General features: G+C 46.1%; 1 protein-coding gene across 1 annotated transcript in view; it reads left to right on the forward strand.

Annotated features, from left to right (window-relative positions):
* The window catches only part of LOC139421970 (cell adhesion molecule DSCAML1-like), an 86,590-nt gene that overhangs the window by 24,652 nt on the left and 34,908 nt on the right, over positions 1 to 27,030 (forward strand). The window contains exon 4 of the mRNA XM_071173113.1: positions 26,456 to 26,602. Coding sequence (XP_071029214.1) covers positions 26,456 to 26,602 — 147 coding nt within the window. The remainder of the gene's footprint in view (positions 1 to 26,455; positions 26,603 to 27,030) is intronic.

Raw genomic sequence — 27,030 nt, forward strand, 5'->3', positions numbered from 1 at the left:
TGCGGCTGGAATGTTGTTTTAACTAATCAGAATTCAGGATTAGACCCACCCATTGTATAATGCATATTACACAACATTTGAGTGTGATTCCATGTATAGTTTGTATATTGGTTGTAGAGAGTGTATGTTGTTATGTTTTTATTGCTATACTGTGGCTGTACTGTGGCTGTACTGTACTGTTATGTGGCTGTACTGTGGCTGTACTGTACTGTACTGTGGCTGTACTGTACTGTGGCTGTACTGTGCTGTGGCTGTACTGTACTGTTATGTGGCTGTACAGTGGCTGTACTGTACTGTTGTGTGGTTGTACTGTGGCTGTACTGTACTGTACTGTGGCTGTACTGTGCTGTACTGTACTGTGGCTGTACTGTACTGTACTGTACTGTGCTGTACTGTGGCTGTACTGTGTTGTACTGTACTGTGGTTGTACTGTACTGTTATGTGGCTGTACTGTGGCTGTACTGTACTGTGGCTGTACTGTACTGTTATGTGGCTGTGCTGTACTGTACTGTGGCTGTACTGTACTGTTATGTGGCTGTACTGTGGCTATACTGTGTTGTACTGTACTGTGGCTGTACTGTACTGTTATGTGGCTGTACTGTGCTCTACTGTACTGTGGCTGTACTGTACTGTACTGTTATGTGACTGTTCTGTGGCTGTACTGTACTGTACTGTTATGTGGCTGTACTGTGGCTATGCTGTACTGTTATGAGGCTGTACTGTGGCTGTACTGTGGCTGTACTGTGCTGTACTGTACTGTGGCTGTACTGTGCTGTACTGTGGCTGTACTGTGTTGTACTGTACTGTGGCTGTACTGTACTGTTATGTAGCTGCACTGTGCTCTACTGTACTGTGGCTGTACTGTACTGTACTGTTATGTGGCTGTACTGTGGCTGTACTGTACTGTGGCTGTACTGCACTGTACTGTGGCTGTACTGTACTGTTATGTGGCTGTACTGTGCTGTACTGTACTGTGGCTGTGCTGTACTGTACTGTGGCTGTACTGTACTGTACTGTGGCTGTACTGTACTGTTATGTGGCTGTACTGTGGCTGTAATGTGGCTGTACTGTGCTGTACTGTACTGTACTCTACTGTTATGTGTCTGTACTGTGGCTATACTGTGCTGTGCTCTACTGCACTGTGGCTGTACTGTACTGTACTGTGGCTGTACTGTACTGTACTGTGGCTGTACTGTACTGTTATGTGGCTGTACTGTACTGTACTGTACTGTTATGTGGCTGTACTGTGGCTGTACTGTACTGTATTGTGGCTGTACTGTACTGTACTGTGGCTGTACTGTACTGTTATGTGGCTGTACTGTGCTGTACTGTACTGTGGCTGTGCTGTACTGTACTGTGGCTGTACTGTACTGTACTGTGGCTGTACTGTACTGTTATGTGGCTGTACTGTACTGTACTGTACTGTACTGTGGCTGTACTGTACTGTTATGTGGCTGTACTGTGGCTGTAATGTGGCTGTACTGTGCTGTACTGTACTGTACTCTACTGTTATGTGTCTGTACTGTGGCTATACTGTGCTGTGCTCTACTGCACTGTGGCTGTACTGTACTGTACTGTGGCTGTACTGTACTGTACTGTGGCTGTACTGTACTGTTATGTGGCTGTACTGTGGCTGTACTGTGGCTGTACTGTACTGTACTGTGGCTGTACTGTACTGTTATGTGTCTGTACTGTGGCTGTACTGTAGCTGTACTGTACTGTTATGTGGCTGTACTGTACTGTTATGTGGCTGTAATGTACTGTGGCTGTACTGTACTGTGGCTGTACTGTACTGTACTGTGGCTGTACTGTACTGTTATGTGTCTGTACTGTGGCTGCACTGTAGCTGTACTGTACTGTTATGTGGCTGTACTGTACTGTTATGTGGCTGTACTGTACTGTACTGTACTGTACTGTTATGTGTCTGTACTGTGGCTGTACTGTACTGTTATGTGGCTGTACTGTGGCTGTAATGTGGCTGTACTGTGCTGTACTGTACTGTACTGTTATGTGTCTGTACTGTGGCTGTACTGTACTGTTATGTGGCTGTACTGTGGCTGTAATGTGGCTGTACTGTGCTGTACTGTACTGTACTGTTATGTGTCTGTACTGTGGCTGTACTGTACTGTTATGTGGCTGTACTGTGGCTGTACTGTACTGTACTGTGGCTGTACTATGGCTGTACTGTGGCTGTACTGTACTGTGGCTGTACTGTGGCTATACTGTACTGTTGTGTGGCTGTACTGTACTGTACTGTGGCTATACTGTACCATGTGTAATTAGTGTAATTAGTGTGGATATCAGATGGGGAACACGGTGAGCTGCTCACTGAAATGAGCATTCAACATTCCTCTACACTGAAAAGCACAGTTAAATACACCACAAACCACAGTTAAATAAAACACACATCACAGTTAAATACACCACACACCACAGTTAAATACAACACACACCACAGTTAAATACAACACACACCACAGTTAAATACACCACACACCACAGTTAAATACAACACACACCACAGTTAAATACACCACACACCACAGTTAAATACAACACACACCACAGTTAAATACACCACACACCACAGTTAAATACACCACACACCACAGTTAAATACAACACACACCACAGTTAAATACACCACACACCACAGTTAAATACACCACACACCACAGTTAAATACACCACACACCACAGTTAAATACACCACACACCACAGTTAAATACACCACACACCACAGTTAAATACAACACACACCACAGTTAAATACACCACACACCACAGTTAAATACACCACACACCACAGTTAAATTTAAATACACCACACACCAGGTAAAAACACCACAGTGCAGCAGTCAAATAAACTAAGTAAACACTAAATAGCCCAGTATACAATATACAATATTGTACACAGCAGCACAGTACGCATTATACACAATACAGAGGTCAGTGCAATACAGTTAATAACACTACAAAGCACAGAAAAAACACTATGCAGTTGTTCTTCTAGCCCAGCACTAACACAAATGATTCACGCCTAATTAACTAATCATCAAGCCCCTTATTATCTGAATCAGGTGTGTAAGTGCTGGGCTGGGACAAAAATTTGCACCCTTCTGTGACCACATGCGGGACCAGGATTGAACATAATTGCACTCCAGGACAGCATTGTTTAACCTTGACCCAGGACCAACCCAATCAACAAAGGAGACAATGACCTAATCATAATAACAGCACAGCAATCTAGTAATCTCTCTCTGTGCAATGTGGCATCGCTCTGAAACACACCACATCTGCCATACCAATCTATAATCTGCCCATAGCGCTATACAATCTGAGCAACGCAATCTCTCCCACTCACACACACACGCAAACACATACACACATACATACTTCCAGCCACACAAACATACATGTATATCTAGCACACATAAACACATACACACTTTGAATGATGGGGGAATACTGAGAAACATGCATTATATAAAGGCTCAGGTGGGTCAGTGAACTCTGATGTCCTATTGAATGACAGCCCTGCTCCTGTTCAGCTAATAAGCTGTCCCCTCATTCAGCCAATCAGCTATCTGCTCACCTCTCTATTTCAGACCCTCTTACCTGCTTGCTCTGTCCATTCCATGACCTGCTCACTTTCTCCATCTCTTTCTCACTATCCATCCTCTCTCTTTCTCTACCATAGACAGATAAGAGAGGAGACAATGAGAGAGAGAGAATCCAGGTCTAAAGACTGCTCAGATAGGCCTAATGAAGACAGGGAGATTGAAATTGATTTTGTGTGTGTAAGCTCTCTGGCTATCTGGCTATCTGAGCACAGCCCAGTAATTGGATGGTCATTGTAAACAATGGCAGGCATCTTTCTCAGGAGAGTGTGGGTGTGGTAGTGTGTGTTAGTGTGTGTTAGTGTGTGGTAGTGTGTGTTAGTGTGTGTGGTAGTGTGTGGTAGTGTGTGTGATGGAGCTAAAGAAGATGTATCTTGGTCTATTTGCAGCTGTGTGTTTGAGCTGGTTGTAACTGAAGGACAGTCAGGATCAACCCTGTGTTAGAATTGAGTTATCATTATGAAAATGGGTTGCATTTTCTATCTGTATTTAATATGTAAACTGTTTCAGATGACAAAATCAATTTCCCTGAATATATTTCAGACTGACTTAGTTCATAAAATGGTTGAATATGGTTTATGGTCATGGTGTGTGGATGGAGACAGTTACTGTAAGGTGTGTGCTAGGAGATATTTCCAAAGAGGTAGTCCTTAATTCTTTCATTTGGCATAAATAATTCCACTTCCAAACAAAACACCCCTCTCTCTTTCTTTCCCTATTTCTCTTTCCCTCTCTTTCTCCTCCTCTCTCTTCATATCAGTTAATTTAACATAGGGCTGCCTGATTGCTTTTAGCATTAATATTCTAATAAGGTTTGTGTATAAATTAGTAATGCAATCCGGCAACCAGCCTACCTCTCCCCTCTCTTTTCCCCCTTCTCTTTTTCTTTCTCTCTCTCTCTCTCTCTCTCTCACACACACACACACACACACACACACACACACTCTCTCTCTCTCTCTCTCTCACACACACACACACACACACACACACACACACACACACACTCTCGCTCTCTCTCTCTCTCTCTCTCTCTCTCTCTCTCTCTCTCTCTCTCACACCACACACACACACACTCTCTCTCTCTCTCTCTCTCTCACACACACTCTCTCTCTCTCTCTCTCTCACACACACACTCTCTCTCTCTCTCTCTCTCTCTCTCTCTCTCTCTCTCTCTCTCTCTCTCTCTCTCTCTCTCTCTCTCTCTCTCTCTCTCTCTCTCTCTCTCTCTCTCTCTCTCTCTCTCTCTCTCTCTCTCTCTCTCTCTCTCTCTCTCTCTCTCTCTCTCTCTCTCTCTGTAGCTCTCAGATGAAAATATAAAGTGATGGTGGCATTTGATGCATTGGGAATTACAACTGATTAGATGAGGGAGATCATGGAAAGGAGGGAAGGTGGAAGAACAGGTGAGATAGAAGGTGAGAAACCACACAGGAGAGTAGGTTAGGAAAAGTCAGGAAGGAACAGATGCTGTAGGGGAAGGAGGGATAGAGAGGAGAAAGAAGAATGAAGAAGGATAATGAGTGTGTGTGTGTTGCCTGGCCCACTTTACTGTCCGGCCAGGACAGCGGGGGGTTAGAGGGGGAGGGGGTGGGGCAGTCTGACCTATTTCCCCCCCCACAGCACCACCACCACCACCACACATCTCATGCCATCCCATCCCTTGTCGCCAACTCCATCGGACACATGAGAGCCTGTGATACGCTAATCACTTAGTTAGATGAGTGAGACGATGGAGAGGGAGCATGGATATAGGAGGGAAGAGAAGGGAGCTAGATAGAGAGAGAGGGGAGTGGGGTTGAGAATAAAGAGAGACACAGAGAGATCTTTGCATGCAGATTGAGCCGGTCTCTCTTTCTCCACAGAAAGCTAATGAGTGTGTCTGATGAATAGAGGCAGCGGCAACAGATGGCTACGGCCACATGGTGGCCCAGGGAAGATGCCCAGCGCCTCCATCTAGCCCACCTGGCTCACACATTACCCCCTCTCCTCCTCTCTCACCCCCTCTACTGCATTGTACCATCATACCTCACTGCAGCACAACCTTACAGCCGACAGTGGATATCATCTAGGTTGTTGTCATACACAAATACCTGTAATTATGATACCGGGATATTAGCTGGTCCTGTAGCTGAACCTGTTGACTGTAGTGGGACCTGGGCCTAGCTGGCCCTGTTGACGGTAGTGGGACCTGGGCCTAGCTGGCCCTGTTGACGGTAGTGGGACCTGGGCCTAGCTGGCCCTGCTGACTGTAGTGTGACCTGGGCCTAACTGGCCCTGCTGACTGTAGTGGAACCTGGGCCTAGCTGGCCCTGCTGACGGTAGTGGGACCTGGGCCTAGCTGGCCCTGCTGACTGTAGTGGGACCTGGGACTAGCTGGCCCTGTTGACGGTAGTGGGACCTGGGCCTAGCTGGTCCTGCTGACTGTAATGGGACCTGGGCCTAGCTGGCCCTGTTGGCGGTAGTGGGACCTGGGCCTAGCTGGCCCTGTTGACGGTAGTGGGACCTGGGCCTAGCTGGCCCTGCTGACTGTAATGGGACCTGGGCCTAGCTGGCCCTGCTGACTGTAATGGGACCTGGGCCTAGCTGGTCCTGCTGACTGTAATGGGACCTGGGCCTAGCTGGCCCTGTTGGCGGTAGTGGGACCTGGGCCTAGCTGGCCCTGTTGACTGTAGTGGCATTGAAGTGTGTCCTGCGCATGGCTCTGGCCTGGCTGTCCTGTTATTTTGATGTGCACTTCTTCTCAGTGCTCCCCGTCATCCCCTGGCCTAATGGATTTAAGCAGGCCCTGGGTCATTTACAGGCTACATTACAGATCGATCCCCAGCCCGTCCCACCCCTGGGACCCTGCTGGGAGCAGCCTGGTCACTCCCCCTCACATACACCTTCTTGTTCCCCCCTGGTCCAACTGGTACTATTGTGGCTCGCCGTGCTGCCCTCTCACAATCATATCTCACTATGCTGCCCTCTCACAATCATATCTCCCAAATATGTCATCATACCTGCTGCCCTCTCACAATCATATCTCCTCACTATGTCATCAACACTGCTGCCCTCTCACAATCATATCTTCTCACTATGTCATCAACCCTGCTGCCCTCTCACAATCATATCTCCTCACTATGTCATCAACCCTGCTGCCCTCTCACAATCATATCTCCTCACTATGTCATCATACCTGCTGCCCTCTCACAATCATATCTCCTCACTATGTCATTCACACTGCTGCCCTCTCACAATCATATCTCCTCACTATGTCATCAACACTGCTGCCCTCTCACAATCATATCTCCTCACTATGTCATCATACCTGCTGCCCTCTCACAATCATATCTTCTCACTATGTCATCAACCCTGCTGCCCTCTCACAATCATATCTCCTCACTATGTAATCATACCTGCTGCCCTCTCACAATCATATCTCCTCACTATGTCATTCACACTGCTGCCCTCTCACAATCATATCTCCTCACTATGTCATCATACCTGCTGCCCTCTCACAATCATATCTCCTCACTATGTCATTCACACTGCTGCCCTCTCACAATCATATCTCCTCACTATGTCATCAACACTGCTGCCCTCTCACAATCATATCTACTCACTATGTCATCAACCCTGCTGCCCTTTCACAATCATATCTCCTCACTATGTCATCATACCTGCTGCCCTCTCACAATCATATCTCCTCACTATGTCATCATACCTGCTGCCCTCTCACAATCATATCTCCTCACTATGTCATCAACCCTGCTGCCCTCTCACAATCATATCTCCTCACTATGTCATCAACCCTGCTGCCCTCTCACAATCATATCTCCTCACTATGTCATTCACACTGCTGCCCTCTCACAATCATATCTCCTCACTATGTCATCAACACTGCTGCCCTCTCACAATCATATCTCCTCACTATGTCATTCACACTGCTGCCCTCTCACAATCATATCTCCTCACTATGTCATCAACCCTGCTGCCCTTTCACAATCATATCTCCTCACTATGTCATCATACCTGCTGCCCTCTCACAATCATATCTCCTCACTATGTCATCAACCCTGCTGCCCTCTCACAATCATATCTCCTCACTATGTCATCAACACTGCTGCCCTCTCACAATCATATCTCACTATGCTGCCCTCTCACAATCATATCTTCTCACTATGTCATCAACCCTGCTGCCCTCTCACAATCATATCTCCTCACTATGTCATCATACCTGCTGTCCTCTCACAATCATATCTCCCAAATATGTCATCATACCTGCTGTTCTCTCACAATCATATCTCCTCACTATGTTATCAACCCTGCTGCCCTCTCACAATCATATCTCCTCACTATGTCATCAACCCTGCTGCCCTCTCACAATCATATCTCCTCACTATGTCATCATACCTGCTGCCCTCTCACAATCATATCTCCTCACTATGTCATTCACACTGCTGCCCTCTCACAATCATATCTCCTCACTATGTCATCAACACTGCTGCCCTCTCACAATCATATCTCCTCACTATGTCATCATACCTGCTGCCCTCTCACAATCATATCTTCTCACTATGTCATCAACCCTGCTGCCCTCTCACAATCATATCTCCTCACTATGTAATCATACCTGCTGCCCTCTCACAATCATATCTCCTCACTATGTCATTCACACTGCTGCCCTCTCACAATCATATCTCCTCACTATGTCATCATACCTGCTGCCCTCTCACAATCATATCTCCTCACTATGTCATTCACACTGCTGCCCTCTCACAATCATATCTCCTCACTATGTCATCAACACTGCTGCCCTCTCACAATCATATCTACTCACTATGTCATCAACCCTGCTGCCCTTTCACAATCATATCTCCTCACTATGTCATCATACCTGCTGCCCTCTCACAATCATATCTCCTCACTATGTCATCATACCTGCTGCCCTCTCACAATCATATCTCCTCACTATGTCATCAACCCTGCTGCCCTCTCACAATCATATCTCCTCACTATGTCATCAACCCTGCTGCCCTCTCACAATCATATCTCCTCACTATGTCATTCACACTGCTGCCCTCTCACAATCATATCTCCTCACTATGTCATCAACACTGCTGCCCTCTCACAATCATATCTCCTCACTATGTCATTCACACTGCTGCCCTCTCACAATCATATCTCCTCACTATGTCATCAACCCTGCTGCCCTTTCACAATCATATCTCCTCACTATGTCATCATACCTGCTGCCCTCTCACAATCATATCTCCTCACTATGTCATCAACCCTGCTGCCCTCTCACAATCATATCTCCTCACTATGTCATCAACACTGCTGCCCTCTCACAATCATATCTCACTATGCTGCCCTCTCACAATCATATCTTCTCACTATGTCATCAACCCTGCTGCCCTCTCACAATCATATCTCCTCACTATGTCATCATACCTGCTGTCCTCTCACAATCATATCTCCCAAATATGTCATCATACCTGCTGTCCTCTCACAATCATATCTCCTCACTATGTTATCAACACTGCTGCCCTCTCACAATCATATCTCCTCACTATGTCATCAACCCTGCTGCCCTCTCACAATCATATCTTCTCACTATGTCATCAACCCTGCTGCCCTCTCACAATCATATCTCCTCACTATGTCATCATACCTGCTGCCCTCTCACAATCATATCTTCTCACTATGTCATCAACCCTGCTGCCCTCTCACAATCATATCTCCCAAATATGTCATCATACCTGCTGTCCTCTCACAATCATATCTCCTCACTATGTTATCAACACTGCTGCCCTCTCACAATCATATCTCCTCACTATGTTATCAACCCTGCTGCCCTCTCACAATCATATCTCCTCACTATGTCATCAACCCTGCTGCCCTCTCACAATCATATCTCCTCACTATGTCATCAAACCTGCTGCCCTCTCACAATCATATCTCCTCACTATGTCATCAACACTGCTGCCCTCTCACAATCATATCTCCTCACTATGTCATCAACCTTGCTGCCCTCTCACAATCATATCTCCTCACTGTCATCAACCCTGTGTCCTCTCACAATCATATCTCCTCACTATGTCATCAACCCCACTGCCCTCTCACAATCATATCTCCTCACTATGTCATCAACCCTGCTGCCCTCTCACAATCATATCTCCTCACTATGTCATCAACACTCCTGCCCTCTCACAATCATATCTCCTCACTATGTCATCAACCCTGCTGCCCTCTCACAATCATATCTCCTCACTATGTCATCATACCTGCTGCCCTCTCACAATCATATCTCCTCACTATGTCATCATACCTGCTGCCCTCTCACAATCATATCTCCTCACTATGTCATCAACACTGCTGCCCTCTCACAATCATATCTCCTCACTATGTCATCAATCCTGCTGCCCTCTCACAATCATATCTCCTCACTATGTCATCAACTCTGTGTCCTCTCACAATCATATCTCCTGACTATGTCATCAACCCTGCTGCCCTCTCACAATCATATCTCCTCACTATGTCATCATACCTGCTGCCCTCTCACAATCATATCTCCTCACTATGTCATCAACACTGCTGCCCTCTCACAATCATATCTCCTCACTATGTCATCAACACTGCTGCCCTCTCACAATCATATCTCCTCACTATGTCATCAACCCTGCTGCCCTCTCACAATCATATCTCCTCACTATGTCATCATACCTGCTGCCCTCTCACAATCATATCTCCTCACTATGTCATCAACACTGCTGCCCTCTCACAATCATATCTCCTCACTATGTCATCAACACTGCTGCCCTCTCACAATCATATCTCCTCACTATGTCATCATACCTGCTGCCCTCTCACAATCATATCTCCTCACTATGTCATCAACACTGCTGCCATCTCACAATCATATCTCCTCACTATGTCATCAACCCTGCTGCCCTCTCACAATCATATCTCCTCACTATGTTATCAACACTCATGCCCTCTCACAATCATATCTCCTCACTATGTCATCAACACTGCTGCCCTCTCACAATCATATCTCCTCACTATGTCATCCACACTGCTGCCCTCTCACAATTATATCTCCTCACTATGTCATCAACCCTGCTGCCCTCTCACAATCATATCTCCTCACTATGTCATCATACCTGCTGCCCTCTCACAATCATATCTCCTCACTATGTCATCAACACTGCTGCCCTCTCACAATCATATCTCCTCACTATGTCATCAACCCTGCTGCCCTCTCACAATCATATCTCCTCACTATGTCATCAACACTGCTGCCCTGCCTCTAGCCCTCTGTCCCAGACACACAGCAACGACTGTCAAAGTCTGTAGCTAGTGGTGCGCTAGAGCAGCTGTTCTCCCTATCTACCCCAGAGACAGAGGAGTACTGGAGTAGAATGCAGGAGATCCTAGGAGAGAAGAAAGGAGGAAGCAGATATACATAGTAAAGGAAATGAGCGAGGGAGGGACATAGAGAGTTTGTCAATCTGTGTATGTGCACTCAAAGCAGGAATACATGAATTGCTACATTTGTCTGTGACTGCGCTGGATCTTGTAAACACTGTTCTGACACACACACCATCGCTATCACAATGTAGCAAGCCACTTAACCCCATCTTCTTCTCACACACACACACACACACACACACACACACACACACACACACACACACACACACACACACACACACACACACACACACACACACACACACACACACACACACACACCCAACACAATAAACCCATTTTCTGATTTTCTGAGAGTATCTGAACATGGGGAGCTCATTAAACATTAATACAGTGTGCATTAACGCTGTGTTCAGTGCTGTGTTGTGTGGTGGCTCTATTGTCATGCTCAGGCAAGGTGGGACAGGGACAGAAGAGTGGAGGGGGACACACACACGTGAGACCCCTGAGGGCCTGTGGAACTAAACCCCATCGACTGTCACAGACAGGCGACATTTCACCCCCCTTCTTTCTCTCTCTCTCTCCATCCCTGCTTCCATTTCTCCATCCCTCCACCCTCACCCCTCTCTCTCCATCCCTCCCTCCACTGCAGCCCCGTTCCATGCGGCACATGGCAAAGCCATGGGGGGGTAACATCAATGACAATGACCAAATCAGCCAGCCAACCATACCAACAACACACACATATACACACACTCACTACTATCACATGCAGCCTTTGTTATGTCACACACTACATTACTGAAACATGAAAACATCCACCCTTTAGAACAGCTGTTTGGATTAACAACCAGAGTTACTGGCTACAGTAGCTAAATAACCCCAGAGCCTTATCCTACTGCAGAGTATTGTTTGGTACATTTTGTACATTGGTACAAAATGTTTCCACAACAGATCAGATCATTACAGTCCGTTGCCTCTAAAAGTCTGGAGGATATTGTAGAGACATCTCTTACTTTCTATTTTCCTCTGTCTGTCTGTCTCCCTGTTTTACCCCTTTCATGTTCGCCCCTGCGTGGTGGGAGGGTAGAGGTGGGTAGAGGAGGGTAAGGGGGGTAGAGAAAGAAGAGGGGGCAGAAACAGATGGGGCGCTGGCAGCCATGTTTGACTCTATCAGACTGACTATATGCACATGGGCGGGTGTGTTATTTGGCATGAATAAGCTTGTGTGTGTGTGTGTTTGTGTGTGAGGGGCACAATAAGGGTAATTATCTCTGCTTGAGAGGCCCAGGGAGGGGGAGAGCAGAGAGACTGAGTCATACAATACCCTGACCACAGGCCTTTGTGTGTATAAAGCACAGGGCTGACAAGTGTCAGCTATTATTGACTATTTACCCACTGCACTCACACACACACACACACACATGCACATCTTTCTCTCCCAATCTCTCTCTCTCTCTCTCTCTCTCTCTCTCTCTCTCTCTCTCTCTCTCTCTCTCTCCCTCCCAAGCACACACACACACACACACACGCACACACACACACACACACACACACACACACACACACACACACACACAGTATTTGTCTCCCTCTACTACTGTATAAGTGTTAGTAGTGTGTATGCTACAGCAGTGTATCAGTGTCAATCAGTGTAACAGGGAGAGATGGGACAGGCCCTCTGAGCACATCACTCTGACAGATAGCTGGCCCACTGTCTTACCCTCCAACCCTGGCCCGGCTCACTGTAAGAGAGAGGAAAGACTGTGTGTGTGTGTTACATCAGAGACATCCTAAACTGCACCCAGAGGCTGTATACCACCAGTCTCCCCCTTCCCACCTCTATTTCATTCACAACACTAAAGTAGTGTCTTCTGGCCTGGTACAGCACATACTGTAGGAACGTGAGAGAGGTCTGCATTAGTCTATAGGTCAAGGATCATCGAGGAAAGATCAAGAGCCCTGCTACGGTCTATAGGGGGTTAGGGTTTAGAAGGGTAAGGATACTTTGGGCAACAAGGGATTTCTCCTTTCTCCCCCTCTCCTCTCTTCTTTTGTTTAGGCTAGCTAAAGAGGGATTAGCCCAGGGAGATTACAGCAGACTCTGCTAAGAAATCGTGTTTGAGGAAACAGTTATTCACTTACTAACCAGCTAGCCGCACTGGAGATAGACTTACCCCCATTCTCCTCCCCACTCTCTCCTTCTCTCCGTCTTAGCCCCCCCCCCCCCCCCCTGTCTGATTTTTGACCTTGTGTCCTAAGCAGGGCTAGACAGATATTCCACATAAACTGTATCCCGCAATACATATACTACAGTATACAATACATATACTACAGTATACAATACATATACTACAGTATATGCACAATAGCAACACTTTGATGTACCTACCGTACAGTACATTTAATTCTGAGAATTTACATTTTACAATGAGGTCAGGATAGGAACCCAGTTAAGTCTAGAAAATAACATTTATGGAAGTAAATGTGGTGTGCTTGCCAGTCTTGAAGTATTTATGGTTGTGAAATCGTAGTAGTAATGGTAGTAATAGTGTTTTCATATGCTATGCGTTGGCTATATAGATCTATTTTGAGGTGTTTTGTAGGTGTGTTGTTATTATAGTGGATTAGTGTAGTAGACTAGAGTGAGTACTATATCGTCAGACGCCATATTGTGTGTTTTTAAGCTCTGAAGATGTTTTAGTTTGAACATTCAGAAAGATTTGTGGCAGTGTTTTCAATTTAGAATGCCATTGAAATGAATGGGGATAAGACAAGCTTTATAGTTGAAGTAGGAATGCTGGCAAAAATCTGTATTGGAGCCATCTAAGTTGAGTCAGTCTGCACATGTTAACGCTGGTGTGGTGTTTGTAGTTTAAACGGATCAAGAATCCACATTTTGCCTTTGAAGTCTATGGAGCTTTTATGCAAATCTAAAACGGTTATAGTTCAAATAGCATCAACAATCTTTTGACAACTGATCTAAGTTGAGTCAATCTGTATATGTGAATGTCGGTTTGGTGTTTGTAGCTTCAAGGGTTCAAGAGCAGTGGTACATCCCAATACTTCCCATTCAAGCCTATGGAGCTTTTCTGCACATTTAAAATGGTTCAAGTTCAAAAAGCATAAATGGTATCAAAAAGCTGTATACAAGCACACTGTTCCAGACTGATCTGCACGTTTTCTAGCGTAAACGGTTGAAGACTAGTTACAGTGGCCATTTATACTGTTCAGGTCTTTGGCAATTGAAATGCATTGTGATTTATGAAACGTGTAAGTAGTATCAAGAAGTATTTTTCTAGCGGACTGTTGACCAGGGAAGACCAAAAACATATTTGGGGATCTATCAAGATCACTGGTGGTCAGCCAAGTGCCATGTTCCTACAAGACCACTCAATCAGGTGTATTGATTTCCCTGCCCAGGCAGTCTATTAGCTGTTCAACCCTACATAGAGGCCATGACAACATGGCAGCTAGCTGATTGATGTGTGTGGGAGAGCACTGGGAAGTGAGGACAGAGGACAAGTGCATGAGAGATCACACAGGAGGAGGGAATGCAAGGGAAAGTGAGATTGAGTGTGTGTGTGTAGTTAGTTATGGATTAGTGTGTACATTGGGTTTGATTTGTGGTTTGTGTGTGGTTTTGTTAGTTTGTGTGTGGTTTTTAAATGGCGTGTGTATGCGTGTGTGTCCGTGTGTGAGTGTTCATGCGCACGTGCGTGTGTGTAAGCGGGTGAATAATTGAAGGTATCTGAGGTGTGTTTGTGTTCTCTTTAACCCCAAACCACAGACAAGACAGCTCTCAATAATTCAGGGTAAGAAGAGATGATACAGAGCAGCTGGTTAGGCAGGCCTTTAGTGACTCTAGAACAGTGAACACTCCCAGTCTCTAACCTCACATGCAGTCCGTGTTTGTGTGTCCTGTTGTTTACACCTACTGCAGACAGTAGCACTTTCTCTGGACGTCCTACTTGAGTTGTTGTCTATGTTTTGCTCCACTTATTCTATGTCCTAGTTGTGGCCTGTGTGTGTGTGTGTGTGTGTGTGTGCTCAGACGGTTGTGTTGTCTGTGGGGGATTTGAGGTCTGTCTCTGGTCGATGAGTGCCTCGCACCGATGTCCATGCAATCTCAATTGACCTACTGTGTTTTTGCGTTTGTGTGTGTGAGAGAGGGAGAGCGAGAGAGAGGTAGAAAGAAAGAGATAAAGAGAGAGAGAGGGCGAGAGAGAGGGGGTAAGAAAGAGAGAGAGGGCGAGAGGGGGTAAGAAAGAGAGAGAGGGCGAGAGGGGGGGTAGGGGGGAGCGAGAGAGGGGAGGGGGAGAGAGAGGGAGAGAGAGAGAGGGAGAGAGAGAGAGAGGGAGAGAGAGAGGGGGTAAGAAAGAGAGAGAGTGCGAGAGGGGGGGGTAGGGGGGGAGAGAAAGGGGGGACCGAGAGAGAGGGGAGGGGGGAGAGGGAGAGAGAGGGAGAGAGGGAGAGAGAGGGGGAGAGAGGGGGGTTGAGAGCGGGGGTGAGAGAGGGGTGTTGAGAGGGGGGGGGGGGGGCGAGAGGGGGGGAAGGGGTTATAGAAAGGGGGGGAAAGAGAGAGGGGGGAGAGGGGGGGGGCTGTCCCTCCTGGCTTGGTTGAAACACTCCTCTGCCACCAGTGCTCTAATAGGGAGGGACCAGTCAGCTCACTCAGTGCAGCTATTGCAGCCAACTGCCCCAGTCCATGGGCTACGCCAGAGCACAGTGCAACACACACACACACAGACACACTGACACACACACACACTGACACATACCATGTGGCCATCTCTCTCTGTTTCTCTTCATTTACAACAAGGAGGAGAAAGGGGCAAAGGCCAGTGACTGTGGGATGATTTTAATTACTGAGATTTGTGTGTGTGTGTGTGTGTGTGTGTGTGTGTGTGTCTGTGTGTGTGTGTGTGTGTGTGTGTGTGTGTGTGTGTGTGTGTGTGTGTGTGTGTGTGTGTGTGCGTGCCATTCACAGGGTGATTGGGCAAGACAAAAATGTAAGTGCCTTTGAACGGGGTATGGTAGTAGGTGCCAGGCGTACCGGTTTGTGTGAAGAACTGCAGCGCTGCTGGGTTTTTCACGCTCAACAGTTTCCCGTGTGTATCATCAAAGGTCCACCACCCAAAGGACATCCAGCCAACTTGACACAACTGTTGTACACATTGGAGTCATCATGGGCCAGCATACCTGTGCTTTCGACACCTTGCAGAGTCCATGACCCGACCAATTCAGGCTGTTCCGAGGGCAAAAGGGCAGGGGGTGCATATGTCATTTTAGGAAGATGTTCCTAATGTTCAATGTACTCAGTGTATGTCCCTGGCCTATAGTTTCTACAGCATAGAAAACTAAATTTGAGTGCATCTATAGTATAGTGGTTTACAGGGACGGTGTGTACATGTCATGCTTTCCTGTACGTTGGCCTGTTAGTCTATGTTTGGAGTCTCTGTCTCCTCCCTAGTGTTTACTGTTTAAAGTCACACTGGGCAAACTGGGGACAGAGCGGCAAGTGGAGCAGAAGAGACACGCTCCCAATGTAGTGGAAACAACTGGACTGTACCCTGTCCCTCTGTCTGTCCCCGTCTATCTATCTCCCTCCGTCTCTCCTCCTGTCCCTCCCTCTGTCTGTCCCCGTCTACCTATCTCCCTCCGTCTCTACTCCTCTCCCTCCCTCTGTCTGTCTGTCCCCGTCTATCTATCTCCCTCCGTCTCTCCTCCTGTCCTTCCCTCTGTCTGTCCCCGTTTACCTATCTCCCTCCGTCTCTCCTCCTGTCCCTCCCTCTGTCTGTCCCCGTCTACCTATCTCCCTCCGTCTCTCCTCCTCTCCCTCCCTCTGTCTGTCCTCGTCTACCTATCTCCCTCCGTCTCTCCTCCTCTCCCTCCCTCTGTCTGTCCCCGTCTATCTATCTCCCTCCGTCTCTCCTCCTCTCCCTCCCTCTGTCTGTCTGTCCCCGTCTATCTATCTCCCTCCGTCTCTCCTCCTCTCCCTCCCTCTCTCCTCCTCTCCCTCCCTCTGTCTGTCCCCGTCTACCTATCTCCCTCCATCTCTCCTCCTCTCCCTCCCTTTGTCTGTCCCCGTCTATCTATCTCCCTCCGTCTCTCCTCCTCTCCCTCCCTCTGTCTGTCCCCGTCTATCTATCTCCCTCCGTCTCTCCTCATGTCTCTCCCTCTGTCTGTCCCCGTCTATCTATCTCCCTCCGTCTCTCCTCCTCTCCCTCCCTCTGTCTGTCCCCGTCTATCTATCTCCCTCCGTCTCTCCTCCTCTCCCTCCCTCTGTCTGTCCCCGTCTACCTATCTCCCTCCGTCTCTCCTCCTCTCCCTCCCTCTGTCTGTCCCCGTCTATCTATCTCCCTCCGTCTCTCCTCCTCTCCCTCTGTCTGTCCCCGTCTATCTATCTCCCTCCGTCTCTCCTCCTCTCCCTCCCTCTGTCTGTCCCCGTCTATCTATCTCCCTCCGTCTCTCCTCCTCTCCCTCCCTCTGTCTGTCCCCGTCTATCTATCTCCCTCCGTCTCTCCTCCTCTCCCTCCCTCCCTCTGTCTGTTCTCGTCTATCTATCTCCCTCCGTCTCTCCTCCTCTCCCTCCCTCTGTCTGTCCCCGTCTATCTATCTCCCTCCGTCTCTCCTCCTGTCCCTCCCTCTGTCTGTCCCCATCTATCTATCTCCCTCCGTCTCTCCTCCTCTCCCTCCCTCCCTCTGTCTGTCCCCGTCTATCTATCTCCCTCCGTCTCTCCTCCTCTCCCTCTCTCTGTCTCCGACTCCACTTATACACTGTTACCCCCTCTATCCCCCCATCCTCCTCCTCTTCATTGCTCATTGTAAATGTCAGTAGTGTTAGAGAAGGGAGACTGGGGGGTTTGTATGGAGGTCACAGTCTCATCAACAAACAGAACAGAACAGAGGAGAGAGGGAGGGAGGGAGGAAAGAAGAAAGGATTGAGCAATGATTAGTTAGGGGAGAGGACAGCGGTTATAGGACAAGACGGTGAAGCATGGCTTTTTAATGAAAATATGACAAACCTTGTGTCTCTGTCTCTCTTTCCAACCCCCAGAGGGAGACAGAGGGGAGACAGAGGGGAGACAGAGGGGAGACAGAGGGGAGACAGAGGGGAGACAGAGGGAGTCAGAGATTCGGATATCCCTCATTCATTCTGTAGATTTGACTGATAGTGGTTCTGCGTTACTTCCGACATTACTGAACTGTGTGGTCATGCTAACAAAGCACCTTTTGTGAGCTAGATGGAAAGGGGCGGGGCTAACACTGCACGATTAGTTGTAACACATCAGTGGTGCCAATAAAGCTGCTTTGAATGTGAATTGAGCGGAGTGAAGAGGGCACCATTGATAAATGGTGGGGGGGAGAATAGAAGCCAGGGAAGTGTAGATATTTAATTGTCTGACACCTGCAACTACTTCAGCCTTTTAATGTATGCAGGAGAAAGAAGAGAGGGAGGGAAGAGAGAGAGAAAGAGAGAGTGTTGTGGGGTCTCGTTTTGAATTCAGGCACAGCACACCTATTCTATTCCATTCATGGGTTAGTATAGCCTTGTGGATATGTTAACAATAAGAGTGGAGCATAGTAAAATGTGGATGAGCTGTTATCTACTCCAGCCTTGGCTCAGCTCTCTTCTCCTATTCACTTTCCATTCACCTCTAGCTGACTAGGTGTGGCAGTCAGAGTAGAGGCCAGAGGAGTGGGCTTGAAATCACTGGATCCTCATTTTAGTGGTAGTGACTGGCTCTGATTCAGTTGCTTGATTCACTTTCTATTGAAGTGATTCTCTGTCAGTGGTGCTGATTCACTAGGTTGATTCACTCTCTTTTGGAGGGATTCTCTGTCCATGGAGCTGATTCAGTCAGTTGATTCACTCTATGGAAGTCACTCTGTGATTCTCTGTCCATGGAGCTGATTCAGTCAGTTGATTCACTCTATGGAAGTCACTCTGTGATTCTCTGTCCATGGAGCTGATTCAGTCAGTTGATTCACTCTATGAAAGTCACTCTGTGATTCTCTTTCCATGTTGTTGATTTATTTGATCCTGTTGTTTAATAGCTGCACTCTAAAAGGGAGGGGTTCAACAAGAGTTCTTCTAAGATCCTCAAAGTTCTTCAAATAACCTTAGGGTTCTTGGCTCTGAAAATGTCCCCTAAAAGTTATTCTAAGAACCAAATAGGAGGTGGGGTTCATCGAGAAACCTCCTTAGTTGGCGGGGGTTCTTGCAGGAACCTAACTGCCCAACTGAAACATTTGGATTTGAAAGGGCAGCAGGTGCAGGCACTTAAATTGAGGAGATCTTTAAATTTTTCAGTTAAGTTAAGGGTTGTCCCTTGTATGATCTACATTGATATTGTTTTATGATGATACCGTTTATCTTTTCATATTGGTGCAAATCTTTCTGAAACAGAAAATGGACACAATTCAATGGATATGAATCAACAAAGAGGTAAGAATGTGTAGGCTATAAGATATGTTGAAGGCTAGCTGTGTTGGGTGCAGATGACTGAACTGCTCACTTTTGTGTCTGTGTCTGCAGGTATACAGACAAGGAGGCGTACAAAGTTATGTCAATATGCATTGGTATGTTATGCAGATCACATGTACCATCCTCCCCCCTTACCTCTTCAATTAATATTCCATAGGCCTCTATATTATGGACAAGGTACTGTATGTGTATGAAAACCATTATCAAAACAGTTTATTTCTTTCACATTTACCATAGAAACTAAAGTACAAGTACTGTTTTGTTAATAAATATGTATAATTATATTTTGGGGGGATTCCCAGACTTCACCCTCCCTACACCTCTGATGAATATAACAGGAAACCTGTTTGATCACCATGCACTGCAAAATCATTGTGGCTATGGATACGGAGAACATCATCACATTAACATCAACAGGCCAGAGGATATATCCATTGGACTTGGGGCTCTGCTGGGAGTTGACATCATATTTAGATTTTTTCAATTCTGCTTTGCCACTAAAATCATAATAAACACTGACAACTAAAATATTGTTGTTATTGTTGTTATTGTTGTTATTGTTCTGCATATTATTATTAATAATAGCCCACCCAATTTACCTGCTTCATCCCCATACTGTTTTTATTTATTTACTTTTCTGCTCTTTTGCACACCAGTATCTCTACCTGCACATGACCATCTGATCATTTATCACTCCAGTGTTAATCTGCTAATTTGTAATTATTCGCCTACCTCCTCATGCCTTTTGCACACAATGTGTATATATTTTTTTTACTGTGTTATTGACTTGTTAATTGTTTACTCCATGTGTAACTCTGTGTTGTTGTCTGTTCACACTGCTATGCTCTATCTTGGCCAGGTCGCAGTTGTAAATGAGAACTTGTTCTCAACTAGCTTACCTGGTTAAATAAAGGTGAAAACATAATAATAATAATAATAATAATAATAAGAGGGGAGGGGTAGTTCAGAAATGTGCCCCAAAAGTTTCTTCAAAAGGTTCTTAGAGGATCCATTACAGTTTTTTTCGATTGCTAAACGACAGTGGACACAACTGGAGTCACATGTGCAAAACTCTAACTACAGTCTGCACAGCAGCAGTTCATGTGGACCAAACTCTAGTTCGTTTTTCATTGCTTGAACACAGTTTTCAAAACTCTACACACTTATCCCATGACTTTAACCACAACCTGCACAACACTGTGGATTTACAGCACTTTGTTCAAATGCTAACACACTGCTGTCAAAACTGTGAACCACACATTCAAAACGGAATAGATTTCAGGCTTGTGCCTTTCAAACACTGCTGATTGCAATTTCAGCTGAAAGGTTAAGCAGGTGTCTTGTTTTAGACTTGTTAGTGAACACACACACATATATTACAGTATATATAGGTAGAGCTCAGAAAGACTCATTTTGGAAATGGAACAAGGAAGATGGGTTCGTGGAGGGAGAAGGGTGGCAGGGAGAGGGCGGATGCGTGGAGGAAGACAAAGAAGACAAAGAGCTGTTATTTCAGATGAAATAAGGGCTACACTTATAGACCATGTCGTGAACCATGGTCTCTCATTGAGAGAGGCAGGGTTGAGGGTGAAACCCAATCTGCAAAGATCCACAGTGGCATCTGTAATGCGAATTTTCCATCATGCAAACAGGTGAGAGTTACATCCTTACAGTAAATGAAAACATTACAGGAATCTATTTTGTATTGCAATTATATAATATTTACACAGATATATATTACAGTAAGTTTGACTGTAAAATATATTTTTACAACAGGACCCAAAGGCTGCCCCCAACAGGGGGAAGAGGAAAAATATTTTCAGATGCGCAGGAAAATGCTATTGTTGACATGATTGTTGTCAACAATGCAATAAAACTGCGGGAGATTCAAGATAGAGTGCTGGCTGATAATGATATATTTGAAAATGTTAATTCTGTCAGCACAACAACTATTGCTCGAGTCCTAAAGAAACACCAAGTTACAATGAAACAGTTATACACTGTATCGTTCGAGAGAAACAGTGAATGGGTAAAAGAGCAAAGATACCAATATGTCCAGGTAAGACGTCTGTACACAGCTATACAAAATATTTACAGTAAAAAAAAACACTAGCATTTCTACAGTAAAACTGTGCACTTACTGTTTTTCAGAGAGTAATGGAGGTGGAAGACTGGAAAGACCACATTCATTTGTATTTATCGATGAAGCTGGATTTAACCTTGCCAAAACACGGCGCAGAGGAAGGAATGTTATAGGTCAAAGGGCCACTGTGGAGGTTCCAGGCCAAAGGGGGGGAAATATCACCATGTGTGCTGCAATGGCCAATGATGGTTTGCTTCTCAACACACCACTCATTGGCCCATACAACACAGAAAGGCTTATATCTTTCCTAGAACAGCTCTATGCTCAGCTAGTGCCAGCAGAACAGGGGGAGCCAGTAAGAAACCCCCAAGTTTTTGTCATAGTTTGCGATAACGTTGCTTTTCACCACTCTGCAGCTGTCACAGATTGGTTTGAAGCACATCACAGATTTATGGTTTTGTACCTGCCTGCATATTCACCTTTCCTCAACCCAATAGAGGAGTTTTTCTCTGCCTGGAGGTGGAAAGTGTTTGGTCACCACCCACATGACCAAATGTCTCTTTTGGAAGCCATGCTTCCAGGATGTGAGGACACGAGTCCAGAGGACTGCCAAAGATGGATAAGGCACTCCAGAAGGTTCTTCCCCAGGTGCATGGCAAGAGAAAACATTAGATGTGATGTTGAAGAAAACCTGTGGCCTGATGCTAGAGAGAGGCAGGATTAGCCCCTCAATTATTTGTTCGAATTACAGTATGTACTTTTAGTTTCCACCCTTTTTTTCTCATTACTGTAATTCCGTAAATTACTACAGACTATTGAAGCAAACTGCTAATTTTCATTTACCTTAAAGAATTGTTATGTTCTAAAAATGTTAATAAATCATGTGAAAGAATGTCACTCTTTTCTTTGAAGAAAAGATTACTTTGTATGAAGTCACTGAAATTGTTCAAACTGTAAAGATGAAAAGTTTGTATTTTCTGTATTGGTGTTTGATGCTAGTGTTTTTACTCTCAGTGTGTTCTGAGTGACAGTGTGTGTTATCTCAGTGAGGGTTGTGCATAGTGTTTGGCTGCACTTAGCGTGTTTTGAGCCATGTGTTAAGAGTTGTGTTGCTTGGAATGAGTTTTGCAGGTGATGTGAACTGTTTAGCTCAGGTGACTGTTGGTAGTGCAGACTGTAGTTAGAGTTTTGCACATGTGACTCCAGTTGTGCCCACTGTCGTTTAGCAATCGAAAAAAACTGTAAAAGGGTTTCTTTGAAGAACCTATAGGGGTTCCCCCACAGTTTACATTTGAAGAACCTATAGGGGTTCCCCCACAGTTTACATTTGAAGAACCCATAAAGGATACTCCAAGAACCTTTTATTTTTAGTCTGTAGGGCTAGTGTTTTCCTATGCTATTGTAAACCTGCCAAGGTGTGTGTGTGTGTGTGTGTGTGTGTGTGTGTGTGAGTGTGTGTGAGTGTGTGTGTGTGTGTGTGTGTGTGTGTGTGTGTGTGTGTGTGTGTGTGTGTGTGTGTGTGTGTGTGTGTGTGTGTGTGTGTGTGTGTGTGTGTGTGTGTGTGTGTGTGTGTGTGAGTGTGTGTGTGTGTGTATTTGCAGGTATTTTTGTATGCATATTCCAGTACTGCAGAGTGAATGTCTTCTGAATCTGCTCAGTTTCTTCTTTCTTTCTTCTCTCAGTGACAGTCCCTCCTCTATGATCCCTTGTTCATCCCCCTCTCTCTTCTCACCTTCTCTCACCCTCTTCCCTTCCCTCCAACTCTCTCTCTGTTGATGAAGAGAGGCAGGGGAAGTCAGATAGACAGTGATATATAATGACAAACTGTGACACTCCTACGTCCATGAAAAAATCATCCCATTCTTTTTTAAATTTAAAGGACCCAGCTCACTCCAATTATTTACCCAATGCCAAGCTGCCTGGCTGAACTTTCACCCTCTAGTGTGCGTGCGTGCGCGTGTGCATGTGTGTGCGTGCACGCGTGTGTCAGTGCCTCTGTCTGTTTGCTTACACTGAAAGGGGGAGGGGCGGTCGAGTGACTGCACCCCAAACATCGTCACAGAAGCACCCGCAGGATGGCAAGCAGCCCCTAGCAACAGGGAGAGAGGGAAGAAAGCGCGAGAGTGGGAGGGAGGGGGAAAGACGCAGAACATCAATAAATAATGGCCCCAGTGAGGAGGTGGAAATATGGGCCTCGTTAGCTGTGTGCCTCTGCCTTCATTTGCATGTGAGGAAACGAGGCTGCTACTGACTCAAAGACTCTTACACACACTCACACACATACACACTGGCTCAGACCCACACCCTACGCAACCGGCGCTATGCAAATCACACACTGTTTCTATGTCTCTCTCTCTCTCTCTCTCTTCTCTCTCTCTCTCTCTCTCTCTCTCTCTCTCTCTCTCTCTCTCTCACAGTTGCTTTTCCTATCCTATATCTCTGTCCCTATTTTTGTCTAAAAATCTTTCTCCCGCTCCCCTCACCCCTCATATAGCCCTCCCAGGTTCTGCCTGCTACCAAACTGCAGGTCTATAGGTTTGTAGTGGAATCCAGGCTCACTTGAAAGCAGTGTGATTTTGACAGTGTAGCCCACCAGTGTAGGCCTTCCTGTGCAGTGTTTGACAACAAGGCCTGAGCTCAGCAGTCTAACCCAGATAATTACAGTGTCCACTGAAACACATACACATGGAACATGCCCACACTTTAAAATGTTCCCCTCACACATATAGATACACATACAGTATGCATGAATATACACCCATGTGAACAAGCACACACACACACACACACACACTTCTCCTACTCTTTCTTCTTTTGCTCCACCCTTATTCCCTTTAATCTTTTACACCCTGCTTGTTCTCTGCTAACCTAGTATATCATTGACTGACAAGCCCAACCGAGAACAACAGGCCTGCGGGTGGGTAGCAGAGTGAATGTGGTTCTTCATCTAGTGCATCATTTTAGCTACATTCTCAGTTTATCCAGTCAAGTCAGCATGAATTAAAGCTTGGGGAGTACAGTGATTTAGCGATTCATATTTTACTCTGTCTGCCACTCTGCTTAACAACAGAGAGAGAGAGAAAGTGATTGTGTGAAAGAGGGAAAATGTTAAGGAGGATATATCACGAGAGATGGTTCAAGATAGAGGGATTGAATAAACAAGAGAAACAATTAAGATGGGTGGATAGTGGAGGAGATCATGTGATTAAAATGGCTCCTGTTCTGGAGGTGTCTCCATGGCACAGCACTTCTTAGATCTTTTGTTGATGGATATCTCTCTCTCTAGCTCAATCCCTCTTGCTATCTCTCCCATTACCTCTCTCTCTCTTCTCTCTCCTTCTCTCTCTGTCTCACTATATTTACAATCTATACATGTATTTCCATTTCTCTCTCTCTCCCCTCTATCTCTCGCTCCCTCTAGTTCTCTCTTTCTTACTCTCTCTCTCTCTCTCTCTCGCTCTCTCTCTCTCTCTCTCTCTCTCTCTCCCCCCTCTATCTCTCGCTCCCTCTAGTTTTCTCTTTCTCTCTCTCTCTCTTTCTCTTGTATTCTCTCTCTCCCTCTCTCTCTTTATCTCTATCTCTCTTTATCTCTCTCCCTCTCTGTTTGTCTGTCAGTGTGTTGTGACAGTGTGGCGTGTCAGTGTTATGGGAGTTGAAATCTTAAAGTGCACATTATCCTGTAAGGATTAATTCAGGGGTGCAAACAAAGGCTGACTGTAAAATTACAGCCTACGCTGCGACTGAGCCACTACCCTCCACACACACATTGTCTGTTAGCCTGCTGCTAGCCCCCCCCCCCTCCCCACACACACACACACAACAGAGAGAGAGAGAGAGAGAGTAATACACCCTCTCTCTACCTGTGCTGTCTGTCAGACAACTACCGTGCAGATGTACACACTACCCTCTATACACACACACACACCCTCTACCCTCCACACACACACCCTCTACCCTCCACACACACACGTACTCTCCACACACACACCCTCTACCCTCCACACACACCCTCTACCCTCCACACACACACCCTCTACCCTCCACACACACACACTCTACCCTCCACACACACACCCTCTACCCTCCACACACACACCCTCTACCCTCCTCACACACACACCCTCTACCCTCCACACACACACCCTCTACCCTCCACATACACACCCTCTACCCTCCACATACACACCCTCTACCCTCCACATACACACATAACCTGACAGGCTTAGAACCCATCAAACAGCTTTGGTGATAAACACACAGTTGCACATGAATGCTCTAGTTGTGCTCAAGCTGTTGGACTATAGCCCGGGAGCCTCTGCAGTGAACCCAGGTGAGAGAGAACGAGTAGAGGAAGAACAGCGTGTGTATGTGTGTATGCACACGTGTGTGAGTATGTGTTCATACATAGGACAGTGTTAACATTTCCCAAATTGGCAAATGCTCATTAAAATGGTGCCATCCCTCTCCTCTACCCCTCCAATAATTGGGCAGGGTCTGCCAGATGGGTACAGGCTGAAAATAGGGCACAGCCTGGCAGGGTACATCACACACTGACACACGTACCAGACCTGGGCTCATCTGGCTGTGTTCTATAACAACCACAACAATACTGGAGTAGAGATGTTGATAACGTCTTTACTGTAAGTGATGGTGAGGGTTTGACCATTTTCAAGTGTTTCTCAATGTGATTGTATTGCATGTTTAGTAGTGAGCTCAGCGTGTGTCCTCTAGGGTATGACAGGTTGCCACATGTTTAGATAGCAGTCACCCTTGCCCTGACTAGGTTGTTTGTTGGGGGTATTTGAGTTATTTTGAGGCTTTGTTCAATCACGTTCTCTCTGTAACAGGTAACAGGTTCTTCCTGACGTCCTTTGGTGCTCTGTACATCTCAGATGTCCAGAAGGAGGATGCCCTCTCCACCTACCGCTGCATCACCAAGCACAAATACAGCGGAGAGACACGGCAGAGCAATGGAGCCAGGCTGTCTGTCATGGGTGAGTGGGACTGTAAAGTATGTCATTGCTCTGATTACCGCTACACAGTGTTTTGTGTGTAATAAATGTCTATGAATATGAATGAATATACACTACATGACCAAAAGGATGTGGACAACTGCTCGTCGATCGTCTCATTCCAAGATCATGGGCATTAATATGGAGTTGGTTCCCCCTTTGCTGCTGTAACAGCCTCCACTCTTCTGGGAAGGCTTTCCATTAGATATTGGAACATTGCTTCCATTCAGCCACAAGAGCATTAGCGAGCTTGGGCACTGATGTTGGGTGATTAGGCCTGGCTCACAGTTTGTGTTCCAATTCATCCCAAAGGTGTTCGATGGGGTTGAGATCAGGGCTCTGTGCAGACCAGTCAAGTTCTTCCACACCGGTCTCAACAAACCGTTTCTGTATGGACCTCGCTTTGTGCA

Source organism: Oncorhynchus clarkii, chromosome 12 (genome assembly GCF_045791955.1).
Source record: "Oncorhynchus clarkii lewisi isolate Uvic-CL-2024 chromosome 12, UVic_Ocla_1.0, whole genome shotgun sequence".
NCBI classification, from domain to species: Eukaryota; Metazoa; Chordata; class Actinopteri; order Salmoniformes; family Salmonidae; genus Oncorhynchus; species Oncorhynchus clarkii.